Genomic DNA, 27,731 nt, shown 5'->3' with positions numbered 1-27,731 from the left:
TGAAACTTCATCAAGACAAAGCAACAATTCATACTTCTAAAAGTACCACTGCATTCCTTAAAAAAATGAAGACTGATACAGGTATAGCACGTGTTCTTATTCATCGCATTCCTGCAAAGTTCCCTGAAGTTTTACATACGAACTATTGTGCCTTTGGTCTCTTGAAAAGAACTCTTTCTATGCGCAAGCCCACGCCGATTGAGAGACTCTGGAAAGTAGAGAAAGAGGAATGGAAATCAACACTGCTGGAAATTTTACGAAAAGTCCTTCTATCATGGAAATCGTCTTGCCTACTTACAGCCTAGCAAAACGACTATCAGATCGAACATTTAAAAAAAACTTTTTGCATTGGAAGCGGGCCAGAAATCGTTCTAAAAATGTAGAAACACCCTAAGTATTTTTATTATCATCAATAACAGGAGGTATAAGTATCTTTCTATTATGATGATTTTTTTTCATGATGCTGTAATTTTCATATTTATGTCCTTATATTAACAATTAAACTGAATTATTATTAAAATCTAAAGCTGCTTACAAAACAAAACAGAGAAAAAAAAAGTAAGTGTGAGTCATCTCGGCAAAAATTAAACATTTGTGAAACGTTCTGGATACCAAAGTTTCATACTTACCACAATTTAATATAAGTTTGTAGAGACAATAGGTTAATTGGAAGCAGGAGAGATGAGAAATGAGCAACACCCTCGCTGAGAATCGAACCACGAACCTCTGGAATACGCCCCCAACGTGCAGACACTACGGAGGCATGCTAAGATGGTGGGAGAAATATTTTATATACTCCCCCTTTTAAAGGGCTACTGAAGTTTTAGGGGACCCAATCGCCCCATCCTGGGTGTAGAGAATCATCATTCACCACCCTTTCAGTTGGAGCGCCACTTGTAGAGACATTAGTTTATTTTTTGAAAGCAGGAGAGATGAAAAATAAACAACACCCTCGCCGGGAATCGAACCACGGACCTCTGGAATACGTGCCCAGGGTGCAGACCACTACACTACGAAGGCATGCTAAGATGGTGGGAGAAATACCTTATTAAGTTTTTCACATTAGATGTCTTTTCATAGTGTTAAATTCACAACTCTCCTTAATTGTTTGAAACAGAGTTTCATCCACAGACAATAAATTACTCAGCAAACAAATTCTGTTACATTTTGTCCTTTGTTAAACTTATCATGTAAGGGCACTTTTTCCTAAACCAACATAAATAAACTATAGATTTACAGGATTTGTTCCGATCTGATAAAAGATTTCAATGATAATGAAATTATTTTCTGTTCGTTTTTATCAAATAATGTTCAACAAATGGTTTTTGAAATTCAGTGAAAATCAAGTTTTTCTTACCCTCACATTGCTTACAAAGAAAACTAAACAATTACTAGCAAGCCGCAATTAATATTAGAGAATAGTCTATATTAATACCCGTAGTCAGAACTGTGAAAGTTCAACTAAACCTAATTATGAACATAAAAACTGCTAGCCTAGAAAAGACAAGTAATATAAAGTTGGAGTCGTAGCAAAACAGATTTAAAGGTTAGTACAAAAAAAAAAGTCCACATTTATAATTTTAAGTATAACAACTACGGCGATAGGTTTCTGAATAACTTCGTTACTCCAGCTTTCAGCAGTTTTGTACAGCATATTTTTTGACAGAATTAAATACATTTCAGAAAAACAGAATTATTAAATTAGCAAAACGCTTTAATTTTCAGTTGTTCCGAAGGAGACGAGTATTATAGTCGCAGTGTGACCAACCAATACTGAGATTATCTTGAATTCGTTTTAAAATTTGATTTGAACTGCCGTTTTCATCGCGTATTTTCCTCTTTTCTTTCAGTAATTTTATTGCCCGAAAATCGAGACGAGAAAATTATGCAAATAATTTAATTTGCGGTTACAATTAGAACATAACGAATGAATAGTAGTAATGGATAAATTACAGTTAACTATCGTAATATTATTTCTTTAAAAGAAAAAAACATTTCAATAAGAATACATAGTTATATTCTGAGCATTCTTATTGTTGTCTCTGCTACTCCTTATTCCTCAAACCATCCATCGATAATCAGAAAAGATGAAAGTGCAGCTGACTAAGCGAAATAGCAGGCTGAATACTAGTTAGTGTTTGCTTCGCTGTGATTTGTCAGTTCTTGTATTGGGCTGGTTTTAAGTTCAACAGTTAGAAGGGAAAGGCTCGGCGTGACTTTCACAGATAATTTGCGAAGGTTTCACTTTGTTAGTAAGAAGGAAACAATCACTAGATGGACAAATACATTTTAAAATTTAGGAAAACTTGTTCTCTGAACGCATTGAGGAAGGAGAAAATTCCGAGAATATTTTCAGAATCTGGCGCTAAAAAGCTAGGAAATGAAATACAGGGAGAAATATGATTTGAGTTAAACAGATCAAACTAAATGGAACTAAATGATTGAGGAAAGCTTTGTGCAACACCTTTTTAAAATTTTACGAATCTGTACTGCATGCATGCATTTGATTTTATATATCTGCTGTAAATTAAATTGTTAAAGATACTTTTTTTTAAATTTCAAGTCAGAAATTACATTTGTAATAATACTAATAAGATACAATAACAAGTATTTTACTACGACGTGCATAGTTTGCGTACGTTCTGATGTGAGGAAATCGAATAGCAATTTCGAATGCTGGAAAGATTTTGTTATCAGAAACAATTTATTATGAAAACAAAGATTTCAAGGTCAGAGGAATTATTTTTCGCATCTTCACTCAGGAAATATCAACTTTATCTGCTGACCTTCTAAACGACACTATTCTCAAATAAACAAAACCTGTGGTGCCATCTGGTAGTAAATGAATAAGATACAATTTGAATGATTGTTCTGTAGATATTTCATTTTACAATAAAACCTTCTAGTCAAAAAAATCGCTTCATTGAAAAAAAAAAAAAAAAAAGGATGGTATTAAATATCAAGGCTTAGTAGAAAAATAAAAATATTACAGTACAATAAAAAAAAGAAATAAACGAAACATCATAACGTAATGACGTTCGTGAGAATATGGATTGACAATAAAATAAATAATAATTCTTAAAATAATAATGGATTTTTTAAAAGCAGTAAGTATCAAAATAAATAAATAAATAGCTTAAATAAAAAAAAATCAATTTTCAACTCAATTTTTTTTTAACAACGCAAAATAAGCAACAAATTTTTCAAAATCTACTTCATTCATGTTCAAAAAGGAAAAGTCGTGTTTAAAACATTTTCTCGGCCCAAATGAAAACATTTTCATTATTTTTTGTTATTATCAGTTTTTTGTAGCTTCTTTCCTCGTTAGCAACAGTTCTTGATAACGCTAAAAATATTCGTAAAAAGTAAAAATTATCGTTCTTTCCATCTCGCGCTCACAAATCATTATGCAAATATCCATTTATAATTATTAAAGCCTGAAAAACGCATGTCTGCGATATTATCGTCATGCCATGATTTGTAGGTACTTTATTTTTTACCATGATATTTCCGACGACGATGTTTTTAAACTGCGAAGTTTTTGAACCACTTTATTTTCTACAACGATATTTTGCACCACAATGTTTTAAAACTGCGATGTTTTCTCTTTGCTTTATTTTTTCCCAGGAGTTTTGTGCCACGAAGTTTTCGTCTTACGTTGTTTTCTCCACGACGTTTTCGACGGACACCCAAATTATTAGGCTAATTTTAAAAAACATTTTTTCTACTTTTTAACAACGCAAAATAAGCAGTAAATTATTCAAAAATCTACTTGATTCATGTCCTACAGAAGGAATACCCATGTTTAAAACGTTTTCTCTACCTAAATGAAGACATTTCATATTTTTTTTTTATTATTATAAGTTAGTTGTAGCTTCTTTCCCCATTAGCAACAGTTCTTGACAACGCTAAAATTATACTTAATGCAACTTATATTTAAATATGGTTGAAGTAAATTAAAACCGTGACTTTTAATTAAACTTATACTAGTTTGGAAGTCCAGAATTATTGGGATAGCGATGTGTTTAAATTAGGTATTTCTGATGAATGTTCGCAGTATTTGTATAGTTTCGATATTAAAATGGCAAGTTAGAGACTCCTTATGTTAATTTATTTAAATACAAAAGCATCAATTTCTTAAAAGTCAGGAACTAAAGATCGAAAAATATCTCACTTATTTTTCATACCTCCATTTTACATGCGAGTTCAAAACAACTATCACTTCTTTCATTTCTACTATGAAATAATATTTATCTATAAAAATAGTTCTTTTACCTATTGATCTCATTTATTAACCATCAATTTCTCTTCAAATTCTGTTGGTATACGCATGTTTGAAGCTGAATTTTTCCATTTCTCAAGAATATTTTTATAAATAGTTTATTTCATTTGCTGTGAAGAATGAAATAGTTTCTCTCTTTACACTGCCACAGAAAAAAACACCACCATGAAAGAGTAAGTGGAATGTGATGAAAATTCGCAGACATACAGACAATGCATACAAAAATAATGCAATACAATGTTCGAATGCACAGGGTCATCAGTAGAAAGTAGGACAACCTCTTGCAGCGATACAAGAAGCAGCCCTTCGAGGTACAGATGAAATCAAAGTGCGATAGATGTCCTGATAGATAGATGACCATATGATTTCATCCATCCTCCACAGTTCATCTTCCGACTGAAGTTGAATCAGATCAAGCAAACGACGCCCAATCACTTCCATGTACGCTTAATCAGTGCGAGATCTCAAGACATCTGTGGCCAAGAAAGCAACTGGGTACCTAACAAGGGTTGTCTGCTGATGACTGCAGTGAGGTGTTACCTTGCAGAAAAGCAATATTTTGCTACCGCTGAAAGCAGGAAAGCAAATGGCTACAGTATATTACGTATCGTCGTGTTATCATTGTGCCTCTGATAACAGGCCGCGATCGCATCCATAATGAAACGTTGTCGAGCAATATGGCTTTCAAAGTCGCAGAGAGACTTCACCTATTTCCACATCGCCTCCAGATTCTTATTTGGCAACTGTCATTAGGAAACATAAGCCAGTCTCATCGCTAGCTTGTGTCATTCAGTCGTCCAAGTAGCTTTTCCGACACCATTACAATCTGCAATCAGTGACGTTGGTGGCTTTGCTTTAGTGGAAGTCTTCGTAAAGTGTGCATGACAGCAAGCTGCTTTCGACTATTCATCTGAAAACTGCTTTTGCTGATACTGAAACATTCAAAGTACCCTGAACATTCTGCACAGTATTGATAGCCGTGTGTAGTTTGGTTTAGTTTGGAATCCCTGCGAACAGGCCGGCTGCAGAGGCGTTTTCGTGATTTTCCCCATATGTAATGTGGATACGAGCCACTTTCCTTTAGAAAGTCCTCCATGAAACCACTCCACCTCTTAAGCAGATAGCCCTCGTGTGCTCTTGTCTAATAACCTAAGATTGACAGCCGTGATTTATACGGCTGCCACATCCTGCCTTCGGATGTGTTTTCCTTCATGCATGAGGACGTTCATTTAAATGTTCTTGTACTTTCGACATAATTCATTTCCTCTTCTTCAATCCACCGCCTCCAAATTCTTTCCACAGTGACCAAAAGCACAACAGACCACAGGTGAAACGTCAGGGCACTACACAGGAATACCTTGAAAAACTATATGTGCAATACCTATGCCAGTTTTCATTTTTTCAAGGAATACAGTGATACTTTTTTAAGTATGACTTGTAGTTTTGTCTTGAAGTTTCACTCTATAAAAGTCAGGCAAATAAAGAAATGAAATTTTTTCTTAACTATCAGACGTAAAACTTTAGTTGATTTTAAAATAATAAGCCCGGTATTTTAAGGGGGGAAAGTTTTATACCCTTAAAACATGGAGAGTTTTCGGGTTTTGCTATTTCACTGTTATTCATGTTGTGTTCCAGCAAAACATCCAACCTTTCCTTACACTTCACCCCCCCCCCAATGTATTTTTCTTCCAAACAGAAAGAGCTTTGTCGGGCAAGATTCTGTAAAACACTTCGCATTCATACACATTAAAAATTGCATTTAAACAATATTGTTCGTACACTTGTTTTATCACGTGTTTTTCCTATCCAGAACAACCCTCTGTATCAACACAAATGCTTCTCTCTTTTATTATTAGTCCAAAGGGATTTGAATTCCGAAGGACTATTAGTTTCGTTTTGGCATTTTGCGTCGGACGGATAAATGTCGGTTCACTTTTCAAACTGTTGCCATAAAATGTTAGAGTCCTGCATTATATTTGAAGAAATTAAATAATGAAAATCTGCGTAAATGTATGTATATTTCTCACATTGTCATAAAATAACGGTACATAGAGTCATCGAATTTTTAATAACGTAATCCTCCAACGAATATGAACATGTGGAAGACCAAATTTGAAATTTGAAATTTGTTTTATGATCGATTTCCTATTTTTTAAAACTTTGACGAATTTTTGATTAACAAACTCAAGGATTTCAAAGCGAGTAATGGCAACGTTGTGCAGAAAAAACATTTTTATCTCCAGCGCGAGTCTCTGTATCGGAAATTCTAAAGATATGCTCGTTTTAAAACTATTTTGCGATATTGCTGTTGCACTGAATCTTATGGTTTAAGTGCGAGGAACATGATATTTAATAAAGAAAGGTAACACACAAAATGTTAAAAAACGCCCCTTTGGACGTAATTTAAAATCTGAAACATTTCAGATTATTATTATTATTATTATTATTACAAGTCATGCCTTATTTTCAGCCTTTCAGAACGTTCATTACTAGCTGCAAAGTTTTCTTCTTCATGTTCAGCAGCAATTTGCGAGCTTTTTTATTTAAAATTAAATTCAAAATCAGCATTTTGTATCCTGGCGTATTTTATCCAAGTGAGAGCTTTCTCGATTTCTTTATAGAGTGACACTTCTTACCTTTTCTATCATCACAGTCTACAGCGTCTTTTGATGATATGTCATTTAACGAGGTTTGAGGAAGTCCACGATCGGCTCTACTCTTATGGCTGCTCGTTATAGGGCAATCTTTTCGATTACTGTATGGTACAGGGTTCGTATACATTTCCTTACATGAAAATTAAGGACTTTTAAGGACCATCAAAGAAAAAATTAAGGATCTATCAGCAAACAAAAAAATTAATAGAATAAAGCAATTATCCATACAACCGACTTCATGCTTGTAATTTCACTTTTAAAAAACTAACAGAAGTGTGTATTTATGCACTATTATCAAATTCAATTTAATCCTTACCATAAAACAATTTTGAAAATTAAACTAACTCCCTACAAGTTATGAAGTAGATAACATTAAATTAGGGACATAATTTCTTGAAAAACATGTATAAGTGTATTTTACACTAATAACAGTCACTATTTTAGAGATTTACATGATTATTATTTAACTTATTTGATATTTATTTAAACACAGTCAACCACTATTATAATCACAATGTAAGAATATTTTGCAGATTAAAATAACTGATTTGTTAACATACAACTTATTTCCTTGGTTTTTTTTTTTTTTTTTTGAAAGATACTAGAATAATAAACTGTACAATAAAAGATACAAAACATTTGTACTTTTTTTAAACCTGAAATCTTTTCAGCTATTTTAACATCTAATTTATTTATGTCTATTTCCTTTTCTTTAACTATTCTTCTAAGTTCATTTGCTTTGATAAACAAATCAATGCTCCTGCTGGTCTCAGCTTCATCTGCTAAAGCATCTACTTCTTCATTAACGTCTTTAATGTCCCTTTGAAGAAATTTGTTCTTCTGCTTCATATAATCAATTTCTTCCTCAATAATATTTCTTTTCCTCTTTGAATTTTCAGATTTAGTTAAAGATTTTTGTTCTTCTAAATACTGAACTTCTAAATAACGAACTCCACTTCTTGCAGAAGCTGCTGCTGATCTCATTTCTTTATTAATTTCGATATTAAGAACACCTCCAGAAAATTTTATGTAATCAAATACTATGCGTTGAAAAATGTATGATGAGTCACTTAAATTTTCAATTGCTTTATTTACAGAGAAGCCCCTTTCCACAGAGGCCTGTTCATGTGACAAGATAAGATTACTTGTCACAGTGAATACTTGAATAGTGAAAATATACATTTTTTACTATATATATATATATAAATTATTTCCTAAGCAATATTGATTAATTGATTATATTATCTCCTAAGTTTAATTAAAGTAGAATTATTTTAAAAGAGTGAATCCATGCTGGTAAGTTATATTTTGAAAGATGTATATATATATATACAGTATATATATATATATACAGTACAGATGTATATATATATATATATACAGTATATAAGATAAATTTAGTTAAATAAATTAAAGAAAGAAATTAAGGTGTTAAATCTTTCATACGAGCCTTAAATTAAAAGGCAAATGATTATGCTACCTTAGCACAGGAGAACTGCGGCTATTAAAAAATTCATTGAGCAGATTTTACTTATAATTATATTCTATAAGAAATGTTTTAAGTCCGAGATCTGGAGATGCAATATCTAGAATGATCTAAAATCCGGACCTCAAAGCCACCACCAACCAATTTTTTAGGGCTTTTTTGAAGGGAAGGGGTATGCTTTACGTACGCGCATTAGATTTTTTTCCTCATCATAAAAAAACATGTCGGAAATCCCGATTCTTAATCTCAGTTTGGCGCTAAATAAAATATCTCATTATTGAAGAAATAATTATTTTAGCATAAATTTGTGTGATTAGTAACTTGACTCCATAGCTGCGTATCTGCTTGGCATAATCTCAAACCGAAACATTTGTTAATTTTACACCAACTAATATTTTATATCCTTGATGCCGAAATCGCGAATCATTATTTATTGTATTTTGCTTTCATCACCGCATGTTTATCAACGGATGACAACTTGAATGATGAATCATGCAGCGACGCCAAATAACAGAGTATTATCCGATTACGGATTTAAGTTTAATGCGCTAAAATGTTGACAAGGGGAGATTTAGCAGAAATTTCTTTCCTTATGCTAAAAATAGATTTTGTTAATGATACTCATAGGACAAACGATTATATTTAGTGCTATTTGAATTAAGAATAACTGATTTGTTATTCACATAAAGCCAGAACCAGCGCCAGAGCTCGCATGGCCGCACCAGGCGGCAGAATTTAGGGAAGTTAAACAGAAGTTTTTCATTGCGATGACAATGCCCAATCATCAATCAATTAACGGAGGACGAAATCTGTAGTATGGTTCTAAATCCAGAAAATACAGCTACCGATAGTGAAGAAAGTAACAGAGAGGTTACCGAACGAGAAAAAATTTTGATTGACAAGTTATTCGGAATTCTCGACACAGCAATTACAGGACTTGAACAATGGAACTTAATAACTGAACAAGAAATTTTATGTCTATAGTATTAGTCTAAAGTATTAGCAGAGAAAACAAATCAAACAACTCACATTGAAAGAAATGTTTAATAAAGTAAACATATAAATATTAAGCTCTTTTCTTTTTAAATTTTGATACCCTTTAAATCATAAATGCTTCATTATTTCATAAATCACGATTTCATATTTTCAATTTTCTAATTTCTACGTGCCATCTTAGTAGATTTAAAATGATCTACTCAGGCAGCATGGATTCGTAAATTGCACGAGAAAAATACGTGCAATTTACGAATGGCCTTTCGTATAAAAAACGTTCAAGTTGAACGTAAAAATATCATAAAAAGTGTCCAGTGGCAATTACTAAATATTAACGTATATTTTTACGTTATACTATACGTAACTTTTACGTAAAATTTAGGTATATTTACGCGAGAGACTACTGTTCATTCGCAACTTTTACGTATAATATACGTAAACTTCAGGGATTTACGTATATTTTTAGTAAAAATTTACGTATATTTATCGCATATACGTAAATCTCAATTTTTTTTGCTTCACGTATGCGTATATATTTAGTAAAAATTTACGTAAATTTCCCCGATTTTTTACTGTATATAAACGTATATATTAGGTAAAAATTAAGCTAGATATTCCCCGTATTTTATGGTACAAAAACGTATATATTTGATAGAAATTAACGTATATATTTCCCGTAATTTACGGTACAAAAACGTATATATTTGATAGTAATTGACCTAAATCTTCCCTATGTTTTCTTTGCATATGCGAATGACTGGTAAAAATTTAATCCGATGTATTATTCTCCACTTTACTGTGTATAAATGCACATTTTTTGGTAAAAAATTTGCATAAATCTCCAATTACCTTTTCACTGTATTTTTCATAAAATGTACTTATTTTAATCTCATATTTTTTATATAAATCTATGCAAAAACTTTCTGTATGCTATGATTAAAAGGTAAAATAATTTTTATATCAAATTCTTACATACCTGCCTTTTAGTTATGTACAGCACTATGGAATATATATAACTGGAAAATTTAAATGCACTAGTAAATGCAAAAAAAAAAAAAAATTAATTTCTATTAAAAAATTACATAACACTTAAAGGCTGAAAATGACTTTTAATATTTCATTTCAAAGTGACTACAAAATATGCAATAAATTTCGTAAACATCAATTCTGTGTTTTAAATCAATTAATGCTATCATTCATTTGCATTTTTGTTTACTAAATTCATTTCATAAATTTAAATTTAGTAAAAAACTGTAGCAAACAGTTGTTTACTAAATTCATTATTACTAAATAACACTTTAAATAAATTATTTGCTTTTCCGAAGGACATTTTCTTATGCCATGTAAATGAACGATAGCATTAACTGATTTAAAACATAGAACTCAGGTTTACAAAATTTATTGCATATTTTGTAGTCACTTTGAAATGAAATATTAAAAGTGATTTTCAGTGTTATGTAATTTTTGAATAGAAATTAATTTTTTTTTTGCATTTAAATTTTCCAGTTATATATATTCCATATTGCTGTACATACCTAAAAGGTGGATATGTAAAAATTTGATATTAAATTAATTTTATCTTTTAATCATAATATGCAGAACATTTTTGCATAGATTTATATAAAAAAATAAGAGATTAAAATAAGCACATTTTACGAAAAATGCAGTAAATAGGTAATTGGAGATTTATGCAAATTTTTTACGAAAAATGTGCACTTATACACAGTAAAGAGGAGAAGACATCGGACTAAATTTTTACCAAAGTCATTCGTATATGCAAAGAAAACATAGGGAAGATTTAGGTCAATTATTATCAAATATATAAATTTTTGTACCGTAAAATACAGGGAATATCTACGTTAATTTCTATCTAAAGTACAATATAGTTAATTAACAAATTCAGTAAACGAATGTAGCACAAAAGAAAACATCATACATTTAGATTATTTGAATGAGTGTGCTAAATTTTAAAATTGTTAAATATAGACCAGGAAATTGTAGAAAACTTACCTTTTCCAATAGTTTACCAAGTTGACTTTGTTATTTTCCTTGAAGATGAATGTTTAATGTCACAAATATTTCATTCATATCTTCAGATAATACACAAATATATACATATTTATTTATTAAAATTCAGTTTATCCCAAACATGTTAAAGAAAATATTAATTTGCATGCAAGTTAATTGAGTAACTTCTGTTTTAATTACACACATAATTATGATATGTAAAAATTTTACATTTATCAGTCAATCTTGCAATGTATTGTAATCTATTATTGTTGTCTTTCTCAGTTTAAAATCTTATAAATATATTAGATCAGTACTAAAAGTTCACCTCTACAAAAGAAATGCTTTATTGAGGTATTTTTAAAAAGTTCCCTTTTATAATGTAACTGTTAATTTCATAAATAAGTTCATAAAATTATGCAAATTCAATATTACCTAAATATGTTCTTTATTTTATCTTATATACCAGATAAAATTTTAAAAAGCTAATTTGTTTAGGAATATTGAAGTTTTTAAAAATTGAAATGATAAAACGAAACTTAATTTTCATGTGAATTTTCAACGCTGACTCTCCCATTCTAGAAATTTCAATTTGTTTCACACAAAGACCACATTTAAGGATTGCCATCCATCAATATCCAGTCTTTGTAGTCAGCTTGATGAAGCCACAGTTTATTGAAAATGCACTTTCCAGGCATCTCGTTCCTATTTGCGTCGGAAGGGTTGTGGCCTTCCAGGTTGGGATTGCTCTAATTTTGGCAAATATTTTCAGAATCCCCCCCCCCTTTTTTTTTCTCGAGCACCTTCATCATCACTTTCGCCTCTTAAACAGAAATGATAAGAAATGTCAAATGAGCAAAATTAAGGACCGTTTATTCATTTTGGCCAAAATTAAGGACTTTTAAGAACCAAAAATCATTTTTGAAAAAATTAAGGACTTTTAAAGACCGTACGAACCCTGTGGTAGATGAGTTTGGGGATTGGTTTGCTCATCGCTGCTATAGGGAAAATATTAATCGATGATAATCGCTGCACCTACCAAATGATGTGAAAGGAACTTAACTTTGTATCCACCGCCATACATAAAATTACTCATGAAGAATTGCGTATGAAAAAACTAGTTTACTGTTGAGTTCCCCATAATTTAACTGAGCACCAAAAAGAAGAGTATGTCAGAATCAGTACAGGAACCCTTAAAGACGGTGGCCACCACATAATTGCTAAAATTGTAACTGATGATTAATAAGTTCCATGAAAAAAAATAATGTATCCGTTTTCTTCAGAAGTACGGGACTGGTCAAGGCCATCGGTCACTGCTAACTGATATGCCATTGTCTTCCAGAAATTCGTCAAGACGTGAATATTAGAAGTCTCATCCTCCACCATGACAACACATCTTCTCATTCAGCAAGATTGACAGCTGAGTTTCTTGAACAAAAATATATCACAGTGAGAACTCGATCTAGCTGTGTGTGACTTTTGGCTATTTTTTAATCTAAAAAAGAACTTACATGGACGTCGTTTTCATTCCAAAGATCTGATGTGGCTATAAACACATTTTTTCATCGCATTCAAGAAATGAATCGTTTGAGGCATTTAATTTTTTGAAAATTCGCCTACAGAAGTGCATTGATGCTGGAGGAGACTGCTTTGAACAGTCCGAAAATTTCGTAAGTGTAACTTTACAAACTTATGTGTATCTCAAAAATTTCAGTGACCCCCATATCATCAGTGAACTTGCCAAAGGTCTCCAAACTATGGTTTTGTATATTTTAGTGTCTTATTTTTACAACTAAGAATAACAAAACAAATTTTAAAAAATAATAATATCAGTAACATTATGTTGGACAATCAGCTACTTCTTTGAAAGAAATGATCTCAATGCACCAAAATGAATTTTTTTTTTACTGATTAAATATGAAATATTTTAAAAAAGACTTAAACAGACTATTTTTGATATTAAATGTTGCACAGAGTACTTATAATTTTTTGAGTGGTACGATAAGGTTAGTGTTCTTAGATTGTATAATGCAAACAATAGTCACAGAATTGTTCGGGACAATTCTTAGCATGTGACTGTAACAGTCTGGTATGTTAAGAATATCCCAGGGTTCAGCAGCAAGGAAAGAAACATAACTGATTTTCATAAATAAAAATTTTTTAAAAAAATTTTTGAAATGCATAAATTTATTTAAGGTAAAATTTCAATACTTAATTACAGTTTCACCAAATATAATATTTATAAAAAAAATATTATTTTTCAGTTTAAAATATTTTGATGGTATTACAATAAAATATATTACATTAAAGAAAGACCAACTGCATATGCACTTTCTTTGGCATTTAATGATTTTATCAGAAAGAAATATTACAAATACATATTCAACAATAAAAAAATAATACCAGTACTTATGAAAATCTTTATGTTAATAAATAGGAACTAATGTGAAATAAATAATGTAATGAAACACTTTCTTATGATTATTCAAAATGGTGACAGAAAAAACATCTTGAAGCAGATCTGTAAATACAAGTAATACAACAAAAACATTAAAAGATTGATATTATTAAGTCAAAATATACCTTTAAAATAGCAGTTTTCTACATAGTATTACACTTAACACCATTAGATACTATTTATGGGAAGCATTCAATAAATTTTAAAACTTCAGTACTTGTACAAAATATATGCCTAAAATTACTTATCTGGTTTCCTTCATAGTTCCCCTTGGGAGGAATATACTTCGCTCATACAACAGATTCCAGTAGAAATTATAAATATTAGAAACAACTTTCAAACTAATGAACAAAAAAGCATGCTTCAAACTGCATCACTATAACATGAACCATGCAAATGTTGCTTCAGTTTTTAAAACAACGTTTTGGTGAATATTGTAAATGAAGAAGATAAAATTCGTATAGCCGTATAACAGTTTGTAAAATTTGAGCCTTATGTATAGGGAGTGCTACTGAACCAAAACATTTTTTTGTTGAGTTTGCTACATCATTTTACAATTACAGCTGAAGTAGAAATCATGGTATTGTGTGCTATACAATCCAAAGGCAGTGTAAAAAAAAGCTTTCAATTTCTGGTTCTAAGCTAATCAGATCAAGGAGATTCACTGTTTCACATCATGATCATATTCTGTTTCTCGATCACAGTGTGGAAGCCACATTTCATCTCTAGTTCACAAATTGTAAATAAAAGTTTTGATACTTTCTGATTCTCCCCATCCCCACAAAAAGTCACTAGTGAGGATTACAATTTGATTTTGTAAATTGAAGAAAAAATGTTTATTTGGCTTATTTACACTTTATCAGTACTGTAGTACTCATACAATCATTTTCTAAGATATAAAAACTTTTATAAGAGGAGCATATTGATTACCAACATTTATATAGCCACTTCAGCAAAACCACATTTAAACATAAAACATGCAAATCCACATGCACTCAAACAAGTTGATGGTACACATATGTTTGTTCATAAATAATAATAAAAACAATAATTTTATAAGACATAAAAGATTTTATAAGAAGGAACAAAAATGTATACAGTTGACATTTACACTTTTACAGCCACTACATAGGCTTCAGCAAAATGACATTTAAATATAAAGCATGTAAATCCCCATGTATTCAAAATAAGTAGATGGCACACAAGTTTGAGTTGGCTGTTGGCAGAGGTATGCTAAAAAAATACATTAAAAAATTTAACAAATGTTGAAACCAGAGCTGTGAATAATCAGAAAATATCAAAAATTATATTGGAATTTTTCATGGACGAAATTCTTGAGAACACTTAACCTAATATTTCTTCTTGTCTGATATTCTAGGCATCCATCTTTTACATTTCTAATTACCATGCAGTGTGTTTTATACAGATCCAGTATAGCTGCCCATTTCCATAGCAATCTGAGAAACTATCATTCATCTTTTCCTCAGGCTTAGCCCATAGTTCTTCAGTGAGCATATCCACATTGCTGTCTGGACTAGAATCAGCTTTGAGCAACAATCTCTCCTACCTAAACATAGTAGCCCATCTTTTGATATAGATATTGAAAAATGCTGCATCAATGTAAACAGCAACCATGTCTTCATGAACACATCATATGTATTCATGAATGCAGCATACCTTCATGGTATGTTTTCATTTATACACCTGCAATGTATTCATGAACATTTATTGGCATTTAACTTCTTTTGAAAAAATCACTAAATGATGTTCAATATATTAAATATTAACAAATATAACTCACAGAATAAAATAGCCTTTTAAAATCAGATAATACTTACTAAGCGTATGCTTTCTATTTTATACTATCTATTTATATTTTCTATTTTATACTATGACAGAATCATTTCAGTATGTTTCATGATCCCATATATATTACAGTATACTCAGGTTTAGAACTCATTGAATACCCCTAGTTGAATATAATCATTGAATACTCCTAGTAGAGTTGAATATAATCTATAAAAGATAAAATAATACTATACTGCCCTCTCCTCAAAAAGTCCACCTTCCATATTTTCTCAACATTTTTTATAAATTCACTACTAAAATAAGGGCTACACAAATACTGAAAGATTTTTTTTTTTTTTTTTTCTATTTTCAATTGACTTTCTTAGCTATTACATTTCACAGAAAGTCATAAACTACTCTTCTGGGATTGGATTCAGAAATGTGTACGTGTTCATGTATGCATGTACATGAATGTTTGGTACATATGTATGTGTGGTGTATAGCACATACATACATACATACATACACATGTGCCTATATAAATACATTTTTGAGTCCGCTTCCAACAGCAGAAGAATAAGTCATAATCCACAATACTTAAAATATGATTAATATTAGAGAATAAAAAATCATAAAAGTCTCTTAAATTTTAAATTTACTGTTTTACTACATTCTATATAATAACACAAAACATCCATTTAAAACATAAACATGAATCTGAATTCTAAATTACAATTCACTTAAAATCCACAATTTAATTCTGAACTTCAGATATAACAGCCTTATAACTATAGCTCATTATTACACTAATTACAATCAATGCAATAACTTTACAGCATTATACAGTAAATATCCATTTTGTAAAATACTAAAATTAATATTTATTATACTTAACTTTTATCTTTAAAAACTGAATCTGAAATTTTAAAGTTAAATTATTAATATCAAAAGCAGACAAATATTAGTCTAGCATAAAATTTCAAATCATCTACTATCCTAAAAAGGAATCCTTTTCACAATATAAAAATCTGATGAATTTAAATTTTGCTTTTCTTTCCTTAATGTAAAATTTTAACAAGCAGTTAAATACAAAATCAGGTACTTTGGTTACCACAACCATTTTTGTAGAAGTTGACAAAAATGTGCACAACAATTCTTCAGGTTATACTATATAAGTTTGAATAAGAAATGCCATAATTTTCATGCATGCTGTGTTTGGTTGTATTAGAAGCTGTAAAGGCAAACTGCAGTATTTTTAGTCTTCAAATTAATTTTGAAACATGTGCCTGCACACGAAGAAAGTCCTGTGAAATTTTTGCATAAATATAATATTTTGCCACAGAGATGGGAATGTTCAGAATCATATTTGATGATGCTGTATTTTGGAAAACAACCTTTTTGGAAATCCAACATGTAAAATTCAACGGACACATTGGAATTTAAAGCGTAAATTGGTTCTTTAGTAAAATAGTAGTCTGCCATTTACTACAGCAGTCAAATTTATATACTGCTGGAGTAAAGAATTAACAAGTGTTAAATTTTGCTTTGAAGAATTAGAATGGCCAGTAAGACTGAGAGACTAAAAGAATTACATGCAGGAGATGCTATTTGTAAGTAGTTTCATAAATAGTTTCCCAAGATAAATATGAAACTAAAATTAAAATATGTATCTAATAACATGTATGATATGAAATAAATAACTTTCTCTGATATGAAATAAATAACTTTCTCTGATTTGAAATTACCATTCTTTTTCTTTTAAAAAAATTGCCAAATTATGCCAAGGTAGTTAGTTACAGTAACATCAGAGTACCCAAAATGAATCTGAAGATCGACAGTACAGAATACTCTAGTTATAAAGAGAACTATTAAAACCACAATTACTGACAAACTAGAACTAAATATTTTTAAAAGTGAAATCCTCATCTTTCATATACAGCATTTTTATATTTTATACACTGCAATAATTTTCAGATATGTCATGAATCACTGAAATTATTTGTAATAATTTATACACATGTTACAGTAAATACCTCACAGCTAAATAAATGTTATTGTTCTTGAATACCTTATTGTATTTATTCAAGTCCAAGCAATAAATTAATAGAGTCTGGATAGCAAAATTCACAGGTCATATGACTGCAACCAACAGATATCAAAATATCTTTATTTATTGCAGCACAAACAATGCTTTTTATACCTTCTTGAGGTCTTGTCACTAGGTTGTTAGTAGAAACAAATAGCTCTCGTCTTAACCAAGATTTAAGAGGACTTAGATCTTCATCAGCATTTGTATTTCTAAGTGGCATATGAAGATCAATGCTATTGTTTTTAGAACTTTCAGATACATATTCACCTGATTTAGACTTAACATTAGATTGATTGTCATCATTCGAAATGAGTGTTGCCTTTTTGCAGGATGCAAATCGTGAGCTTCGACGAACAGATGATTGCACGCTTTTGCATTTTGAATCGAGTTGTACACTTCTACAATTTTTCCCTACACTTGTATTATTCATGGAATTAGAAGTTTTATTTATTGAGATCTGTTGAACTCGAGACACGTCAGAAGAATTAGGTAATTGAGAAAGCCACTCATTTATCCTTGATGATGGTTTAACTGATAAAGAAGAAGCATTTTTTATACTGCCATTCACACTCCTAGTAGAACCAGTTTGGGCATTAAAAGTATTTAACTGTTCTGACATCTGCTGATCATCCACTGAATATACAGATAAAGCAGATGATACTGTTTTCTGTGAAGCACTTTTACATCCATCTAATCTTTTGCTTTTTAAAGATAATTTTTGAGATACTTTTGATGTCTTTTTCCTTTTTGAAAATCCACAATCTGATATTTCTTCACAATAAGATGATGATGAACTGGATAAAATGGAAATAGCTTTAACAGGTTGTTGTGGATCTTTTTTGTTTAATTCAGCACTTTCATGCAAATCTGATTTAATATTTTGCTTTAAATCAGAAGAATGCAAAGAAGTAACTGAAGAATTTTCTTCTTTTGACGGTGATGCATCATTTTCATCAAAATTTATCTTACCTATCAATGTTTTTTCATTAGAGGATACAGAATCACAGCTAGAATTCAAAACACTATTGCCATATATTAAACATTTATCTGCTTGAGAAACAGTTTTGGCCAGTTGACTTTTGCCAATATTACTGCCTTGATGATTTAAATTTTGGGAACCATTAAGCACAGAAAATTTAGCGGTATCTGTAAGATTATCTGTGTCTAATGATAACTGCCCGTCATTGCATGAAGTAATGTTTTGAGGGCAAAGTGCAATAGTTTCTGACATATCTACACTATTTAAACAAGTATGGCTTGTAAAATTCATATCAGAATTTGTTTTCACTGCAGCACTTTCTACGCTAGATACAGACATTACATCATCACTAATATTGCTAGAAACTGAACTATCTTTGAATGCTGCAATACTCTTAAGGCAGTCTACAAAATTTGTCTGGTTTGGAGTCTGTATAACTTCTAAATCAGAAGAATCATATGTAATTTCAATGTTATTACAATCGGAGGTTGTTGATCCTGCACTGTCTTCAGAAACATTTTGATGTAAAACTTCTGACATATTTCCTGATTGACATGATTTACTTTTAGAATGTGCTAAGGCACTTTTAAATCCATTTGAAATAGAATAAATGCTACTATTAGAGGAATTACACAATGAGTACTCAGGAGTCCTTTCACTTACTGAAATAAAAGACTTACAACTATTTTCTTTCTGCATGAAATGAGCTTCCCTCAACCTCAGTCGTAAATCACACTGGGACAGCAAAATATTATGATGTGCAGTAACAGATAATCTTTCTTTCCCCACAACACATTGGTCATATGCTAGCTCAGCAGCAAATGCTTCAGATAAGTATGAAAATTTTATAACTCCTTCAGGATATGCATATCCATCTGCATCTTCACACACTAAAACAGATAAGATAGTACCAAATGCTGAAAATTTCTCCCTCAGAAACTTCACTAAACCGGCAGGTGTCCTGCACTTATTCAGATCTGTTACATATAATAACTGATATTGTGGCTTCTTGTCACCGTACTGAAGGATTTGTTTTTCAAATAAACGAAGATCAGAGAGAAGTTCTTGAATGACTACAGCACACACACTCCTATTCATGATCCGAGCCTGTGATAAACGAGAAGCAATTGATTTAGCTTCTTCTGAACTGACACAGATTACAATAGCTCGTCGACAATTTATGCGATGAGAATCAACCATCATTCGTTTATGTGTAACTTTCCGATTGTTTGCAAGTCCAAGTTCTTTCCACAGCTTGCTTTCAGGTGTCACATTGTCAAGCAACTCTATCAGCACATACTTTGAAAAATCATAATTTGCAGATGATTCTGTGATTTCAGATGCTTTAACAGCTTTATACAACTGGAATCCATTATAATCGGATACATCAGCATGATCTTCAGATTCACAAATCCTACAAAAGACAAAGAGGGATAAAACTTAATTTTTTTAATCAATAAAATTAAGTATTTCACTTAGTATGCCTTCATTATGGAGCGAGTTTCAGGGTGCTTATTCGGTTATCCCTCATCACATTTCCTTGGCGAACAATTTTTCCCCCCCACCAAGGAACAACACATAAAAAAGAAGCACGAAAATTAAAAATAAACAACAAAGCAGCTCAAAAAATTCAAATTTACTTCAAAAGAATTACATGCTGTAAAAAGATTTAAAAAAAAGAAAAAAAAACTCGCAAAACTTAAATTTTGCTGTTCCTTAGGTTTATAAAAATAGAAGTAAAAATTATTACCTAAACACAACATTTTCACCAGCATCTGGCATATAACAAGTGAATGTTTTTTAAAATAGTTGACAGGTCAGTGAAAACTTTAATGGAAGTAATTCAGATAGCATGGTCAAGAGGTGACTATTTACAAATACAGTTGAACTGGCTTATAACAAGCATGAAGGAACTATGCTCTTTGCTCGTTATAAGCACTTGTAAAAAACCAGTTCATGGAAAAAAAAATCATAAAAAGTTATACATACTTACCATATGATATAGAATTATTTTTCATGTCTGTACAGTACAAAAGAAGTTGGTTAATTTACATTGAACTGCCTTATAATCTCTTTCTTATGGTATTGTTCTATGGAGAAGACTCAAAGCCGGAAAAACATCATCATTTGCAACCCTGGCTGCCAAAAAGTTTGAAGATTTTCTGCGTACTCAAAAGACGTAAGTATGCTGGGGTCAGTTCAGTTTGAAATTCTTCACATTTGGCATTAGCATCATTGCTTTCATTATTTTTTCATCTGTTTTAGCTTGAATTTCTGGTACAATATCCTCAGGAGTAGGTATCTCGGAAGTAATAATACTGGTGTCAACAAATATATTATATTCAAATTCTTCTTTACTAATTTTCAAATTTTCCAAATCGTCTATTTCTTCTTCCTTAGCGATTTGCCCCTCTTGAGAAATGTCTAATCCAGCCTTATGGAAGCAATTAGTGCAGTCAAAAGTCGTTAATCCAGACCTCAAAGCTACAAACTTTCTGCGCATGCGTCAACGCATAATGCATTCAAGCAAGTGCGCGTGTGTGCATGCGCATAATACGTTTACGCTTGCATGTTTAATGTATAACGGATAGTATAAGCTAAGCTAAAATTATCTAATTATCTATTTCAGTTAATGTTGCAGATTGTGTTGTTCCTTAATCTTCGAACTGGATCCGGCTTATTATTTTTTGCAGACTGTTAGAGCAATTTTATAAAAGTATGCTTAAACTTTCGATTATGTCAAATAGAATTTCCGATATATATTTACTAATATGTAAAGGATCTACAAAGCGAAAGTATGTTTCGATGTCCATCAAACAAAAAGTGGAATTGCTGCAAAAAATGGATAAAGGCATATCCTTTGTTTCTCTAACCATTCCGAAATCTGTTTATCAATTTCACGCTGCTCTGCGGGAAGGGGGGGATGTCGCGGCGCGCAATGAACTGGAAGTTGATCTGTCAGCACTAGCCTTATCTTCAGGGCAGATGTTTTTATTTTATTCAGCTTATAATTCCTTACTAAATGTAGTATTTCATCTCGATGTATTCCGTCTTTGATATGATTTAAATCAAATTCCTCGTCATTATAAATATTCTGAGTACACATCAAATAGTTTTCTGGTTGCAATTTTCTAATTTTGACTATGCGTAATGTATGCTTTACGCATGCGCGCGTTGAAAGAAATGTTTAATAAAGTAAACAAATATATATTAAGCTTTTTTTCTTTTTCTTTTTCTTTTTTTTTTTTTTTTGTAAATTTTGATACCTTTACCATCATAATTGCTCTTTGTTTCATAAATTACGGTTTCATATTCTTAATTTTATAATTTTTGCATGCCATCTTACCAGATTTAAACTGATGATCTATAATCCGGAAAAATCGATAATCCGGAATCGCCGAAGTGCCGACGAGTCCGGATTAAAGACTTTTGACTGTAATGCATGTTGATGTAACGATTTTTCATGCATCATTCATTAAACATATCACTTTGAGTAGTTCCTATTCGTACTTGAGATTGTTTCTATTTTTTCCTCTTCTATCGAGAAGTTTATACCAGAATAACTGCTTATAAAAGTTTGATTTAATGCTTCTGATGACCCTTTGGTCCATAGGCTGGATAAACACTTGTAGAATTCATTGATAAAAATTCAATCCTAATGTTTGTAAGTCCAGTGATTTCAGGATGCACTTTGCCATTATTAATTAAAAGAAGAATTTTATGTTTTTATTTCTTCAGGTGCCTCTTGTATTTTGGAACTAATTCCCGAAGTTATTCAGACTTTCTTGCTGTGGCCATAATCAACAGGAAGCTTTTCTACATGCTTAAACACCTATAGTTTTTAGACTTGCCAATAACCAACAGTTTCTTCTTGTCAGTGCCAGACAAGGAACACACTAAAGCTGTCGATCGATTTTTGGAGAGCTAGCCTCCAATGCATCTTTCACCCCTGAACTTAAAAGTGTACAGTTAGTTACATTGTACAAAATGCCCATTTCATTGGCATCATAAATGTTAGCTTTTGTGTACCCTTCTCTAATCTCTCTTCTCTCACAACTTTTCACTCATCCATATTGCGATATCCACCATGTTTGCAGATTTTGCTTCACCACAAATTTTTCCAAAGGTTCTCCCATGTCTATTCTTGAATCGAGCAAGCCATCAATTCAAACATACAAATCCAGAATGGCCATATTGTTCAGCAAATTTTTCTGCTTGAACTTTTACAAGTGGACCACTGACAGGAAAATCTGCGACACATTGACCCTTCATCCACTTTAAAACAGCTTTGTCTAAATCCTTTTTAGCAGTTTTCTTCACATATTTACAGGCATTCTTATTTTGATCGAAAGCAACGATTTATTTTTTTAAATTTTATTTTACTTTATTTTTTCCTTTAACAGTTATGAAGCAGAAGAAGATAAATCATATTTTTTGCAGACTTTGGAGTTTTATACCATCCTCTAAAATCCTTACTTTTTTTGTCAAGTGATAAAATTTTACGTTTCGACATTGCAAGATAAAATTTCACAATCATACTCTATGAATGCAGATAAAGAATGACACCCCCACACAAGTCCACTATCCTGCAACCCCTATGCAGAGTAAACTTCCATCCAAACAGCAACCTCCAATATCTTCGTCTGTATCAAGATCATTGTGGGATACCCTCGCACATGCACACCACAAGATGAAAAAGGTTGCTATAATATCTTCGCAGGATTTATGACTCATCACTAACTTTCATTTGACTTTGGAATATTAAGGGAATTTTTCCAAGATAGTATTAGCTAAGCTGGAGAGGTGGAAGTCAATATAAATTTTATGAATCACAAAAATATTAATCGCTATAACTGGGGTCTTCTCATTAAAAGTGAGTTATGCTCCCATGAAATTAACATTATACCAACCAAGTATTTCCAATTTCTTCGTTAAATCTGGAATCTCACAAATAAGCATCTGGATAATCCAAATTCAAGCACCTCTCAAGGAATTTACAAATTGCATTACAATACACTATACTGTAAGGCAGGTTTTCTTAAACTCTTTTCAGTTACAACTCCTTTTTAACACTGAGATTTTTTTCACACCCCATAATATTTACAAAAATTTTGTCAGACCCCGTAACTATTGCGCAAATCCGACATAAGCATGAGTGAAACTGTCAATTTTTTCACTTTTACTGTAATATACTACTGCAGTTTTAGATTAACTTTAATTTCTAATATTAAGGCATAAAACAATGTGAAAATTTTAAATAAGTAACAGACGAAATGACAGCATCATGTGCAAAGCAAGGAAAATGAACGTTTATATTATAAAAAGAATGTGTTGAAATGTTTTCATTTTTTTCTTTGTCTGCATTTTCTTATCTTTATCTATTTTCAGATACATTGTGTAAAAATATTAGGTAATTGCAAAATTATTACAATAAGTTAAGGAAATATCAAAATTGATAAAAATTTTGACGACATCCTGCTGTAGGTCCCACGACCCTAGAAACCCTGATGTAAGGAAATAACAATTAGGCCAATAGGAACTTCATTTAAAAGTAAAAATTGGCATTCCATAATGTTGTACTTTTTAAATAATCAAATTTTAAGGATTAAAATGTGTCCAATTCTCTGTTGTTTTTCTAATTGAAAACAAATCACTGCGTACATGGGGGAGGACAACAGCAGCATGCACATTGCCAAATTTGTGCATTTCTCAGATTTTTTTTTTTTTTTTTTTAAGTGAAAACAGATCACTGTGTAAATGTAGAGAATAACAAACAAGAAAAAAACTGGCATAATCATCAGCTACTGGCAGCTAGAGAAATGACAGTAATATTTAAAACTTTTTTTTTAACTACTAGTAACTGAATACCAAACAGCATGGTAACCTTTTATGTTGACATTATGCTTGCTAACAATGGTTGAATGTAGTTGATTATCATAGAATGGAATTTTGGATGAAAGAGCAAATAGGTCAGTTGCTATTCTTGTGGAGTTAAAAAAAAAAAAAAAAAAAAAAAAAAAAATGCAGAAGGAATAACATTTATTTATCTTTGTGAAAGCCATTATTCTGCAATTACTGCTATTATTAAATCAAATATTTTCTCTCTCATGCACATTGCCATTAAATAAATTCTCTTAAATATGAATTTAAGAGTTGGCAAACTGTTCCACTTTGTCTTTTGTTTCACCATTTGGCTGCAATCCAGAATTCCTCAATTTTTAATGTATGTGTGCCAGTTGTTAGAATTCTTCAATTTTTAATATATGTGTGCCAGTTGTTAGAATTCCTCAATTTTTAATGTATGTGTGCCAGTTGTTAGAATTCCTCAATTTTTAATGTATGTGTGCCAGTTGTTAGATCTACAAAGTCGCATTTATCATTCAATCCAAAATGTTGAAAACAGATCTTTCTTTACTCATTGCTCTGATGAGCATGCCAGTATCCAAATATATTAACAGTTCTTTTATCATCTGCATTCAAGTTGTGGCACCTCTGTTTGCTATTTCTAGAAGATTACATTTGTTCATTCCACTGCAAAATATTGTTTCAGCTAAATACTGGTTATACTGGCCTTTTGTTTGATGAATAAACTTTTATCAACGGAGGCAATTTTTTTTTTTTTTTTTCAGGTACACTTACTTAATTTTTTGACTATTTGATCAAAACTAAGCAATAAATTTCTACGATATAGTTGTTCAAATCAACAGCTATGTTTTTGACCACATTTAACTGTCTATTTACCATCTGACAAAAGCTAGATCTGTGGCACAACAGTGTATGAAGCATAAAGCGGTAAAAAAAAAGGAATACTAGAAACACAAAATCAATTATCACCTTAAAGACCTTTTCCCTACACACAGCTTTTCACATTGCATTTCTAAATGTTTTGCTTCCCAATTAATAATTTTATTAGTTGGTCATTTTTGCATTTTTGTTCAGTATGCAAAATTAATAATGGTAAGTTAATGTTTAACATTTTAGAGAGAAAAATAATGAAGGATATGAAATAATAAACAATATCACAAAGAAACTGTTGTTAGAGTTGACTTAAGGGTACCCCTTGTATTATTGTGAAGTTGTTTTATTTATCGTCAAGTTGTTTCATTTATGATAACCTGAGTAGTTGAATGTTATGGAAAACCTATTATGACATAATCTGTTGCATTATTCCAGGAAATTTTGAATCATGGAATGTTTTATAAGGGTTTTTGTGGTGTGTGTTGGTTAGGAAGTACATTATTTGTTTTATTGTTTAGACAGTAGAATGGCTGAATGTAGTAAGATTAATTTGAAGTTTCTGTAAGATTTGGAATGAAAGGGGAAAAGAGCATTAACTGACTAGTGTGTAAATGAAGCTTTACTTAATAGCCATTTTCCAGATAGTCATGAACTATGGAGGATATTTTTTACTCTTATTTTTGTGAATTTATATTTATATGTAAATTATATGGATTATATGGCCAATATACGGATTCGAGTTCATATAATTTTAGGAAGCTTTTGGCTACTGTTAAGGAATTTTGTGTCTCACATACTTAAGACGACGAAATTTCTAAATAAGGTAAGTGGATATTTACTTTGTGTAGTGCTTAAATGCATAAGAAATTCTTTTCCTTTTTTATGTTATTTTATTGTTTGGTTTAAAATGCAGTTTATCATGCATTTTTTGTTTGCCTCTACTGTAGAACTGAGTGCTCTTTTCACTTTTTAAGTGAAAATATATCAATGTGTACATGGACAAAGTGAAGGGAGTGCGCAATGCCAAATTTGCACAATTCTGGGATTTTTTTTTTAGGTGAAAATAGATCAATGTGTTCATGGATACCGAGTTTGTGCAATTCTTTGTCTTGTTATTTTGGCTTTGCGTAGCGGCCATTTTTTGCGCAAAAATCGATGCTACGCAAGCCAAAATGAGATCACATGGAGTTACGTGATATGAAACGGCGAATCAGTTTGTTGTACCATGAAAGCATAGTAAATTCTTAAATTATTGTCTTTATTTATTGCCTTTTTACAACATTTTAAACGATGTTAAAATGTTTATGCCTTCAAAATAAAAATTTCTTAGACTTACATTTTTTTATGTATATACTGTGTGTTGTTACCAATAAAGTCTGCTTGGAGAGATTTGCGCCGGCGAAACGGAAAAGTACCAAATCTTTATATGTATCCTTCAAACGTGAATCTTTTATATAACACCAATATTACTCTCCTGAAGCTGATCTTGATTCTATTATGATTTTAACTTAACTCCCCTTAATAGTCAAAGTCTTATATGAAAATCCTGGAGAAAACACTAAAACTGAGTATTTTTAGAACACTACCCCATATCAGTTTATTCTGGCATACAAAAATTTTTCGCTTAAATAAATTCTATTAAACAGGTCAAATTTTACCTGAAAAATATAAAATAACACCACTATTTATTTGCGCTATTTTTATGTAATACGATCATTTATTAAAAAATTAAGAAACATGTCAACAAACAATTAGGGAAAGAAAAAATATACAATCCAAAATATTCCCCCGGTGTTTTGGAATAAAAATTTACCATGAATAAAAAAAACTTACTTGTAGTAGTATGCCATACTGCTTTTACATATTTTTAATTTTTCTATGTCTTACATTTACAAAAAAGCATTATTCAATTACATAAATTCGTTAGCACAATATCATGCTCCATACTAAATACACAAAATTTACTGTTGCATCTGATGCACAGTCTTTTAGCCCGTTGTTTAAAGAGTTTGGTTTGGTTTATTGAGATTATGGCAAAACACACTAGGATTATCTAAGAGTTATCAGCCTAAGGGGAGGGATGCCTTCATGGAGGCCATTCTAAGGGACCCTGGCTCGTATACAAGTTACACATGGCGAAAAACACGAAAACGCCGATGCAGCCAGCCCGTTCGCTGGATTCGAACCTCGGGCCAAACTACCAGTGTTTAGCGACTTTACCGCTCGGCCGCTGGTGGACCGTTTTTTAAAGAAAAGC

General features: G+C 31.2%; 1 protein-coding gene across 1 annotated transcript; it reads right to left on the bottom strand.

Annotated features, from left to right (window-relative positions):
• Positions 1 to 13,750: 13,750 nt before the first annotated feature.
• LOC118181578 (uncharacterized) lies at positions 13,751 to 27,436 on the bottom strand. Its single transcript, XM_035350730.2, has 2 exons — positions 27,308 to 27,436; positions 13,751 to 20,150 (listed from the first exon to the last, which is right to left on the bottom strand). Exons 1-2 carry the CDS (start codon positions 27,322 to 27,324, stop codon positions 17,747 to 17,749), a joined length of 2,421 nt encoding a protein of 806 aa, XP_035206621.2. The 5' UTR covers positions 27,325 to 27,436; the 3' UTR covers positions 13,751 to 17,746.
• Between the last annotated feature and the right edge of the window lie 295 nt (positions 27,437 to 27,731).

This window comes from Stegodyphus dumicola, chromosome 4 (genome assembly GCF_044657685.1).
Source record: "Stegodyphus dumicola isolate Sdum_Otavi_A_Nest chromosome 4, ASM4465768v1".
In the NCBI taxonomy this organism is placed as follows: domain Eukaryota; kingdom Metazoa; phylum Arthropoda; class Arachnida; order Araneae; family Eresidae; genus Stegodyphus; species Stegodyphus dumicola.
This window is presented reverse-complemented; position numbering and strand designations above follow the sequence as displayed.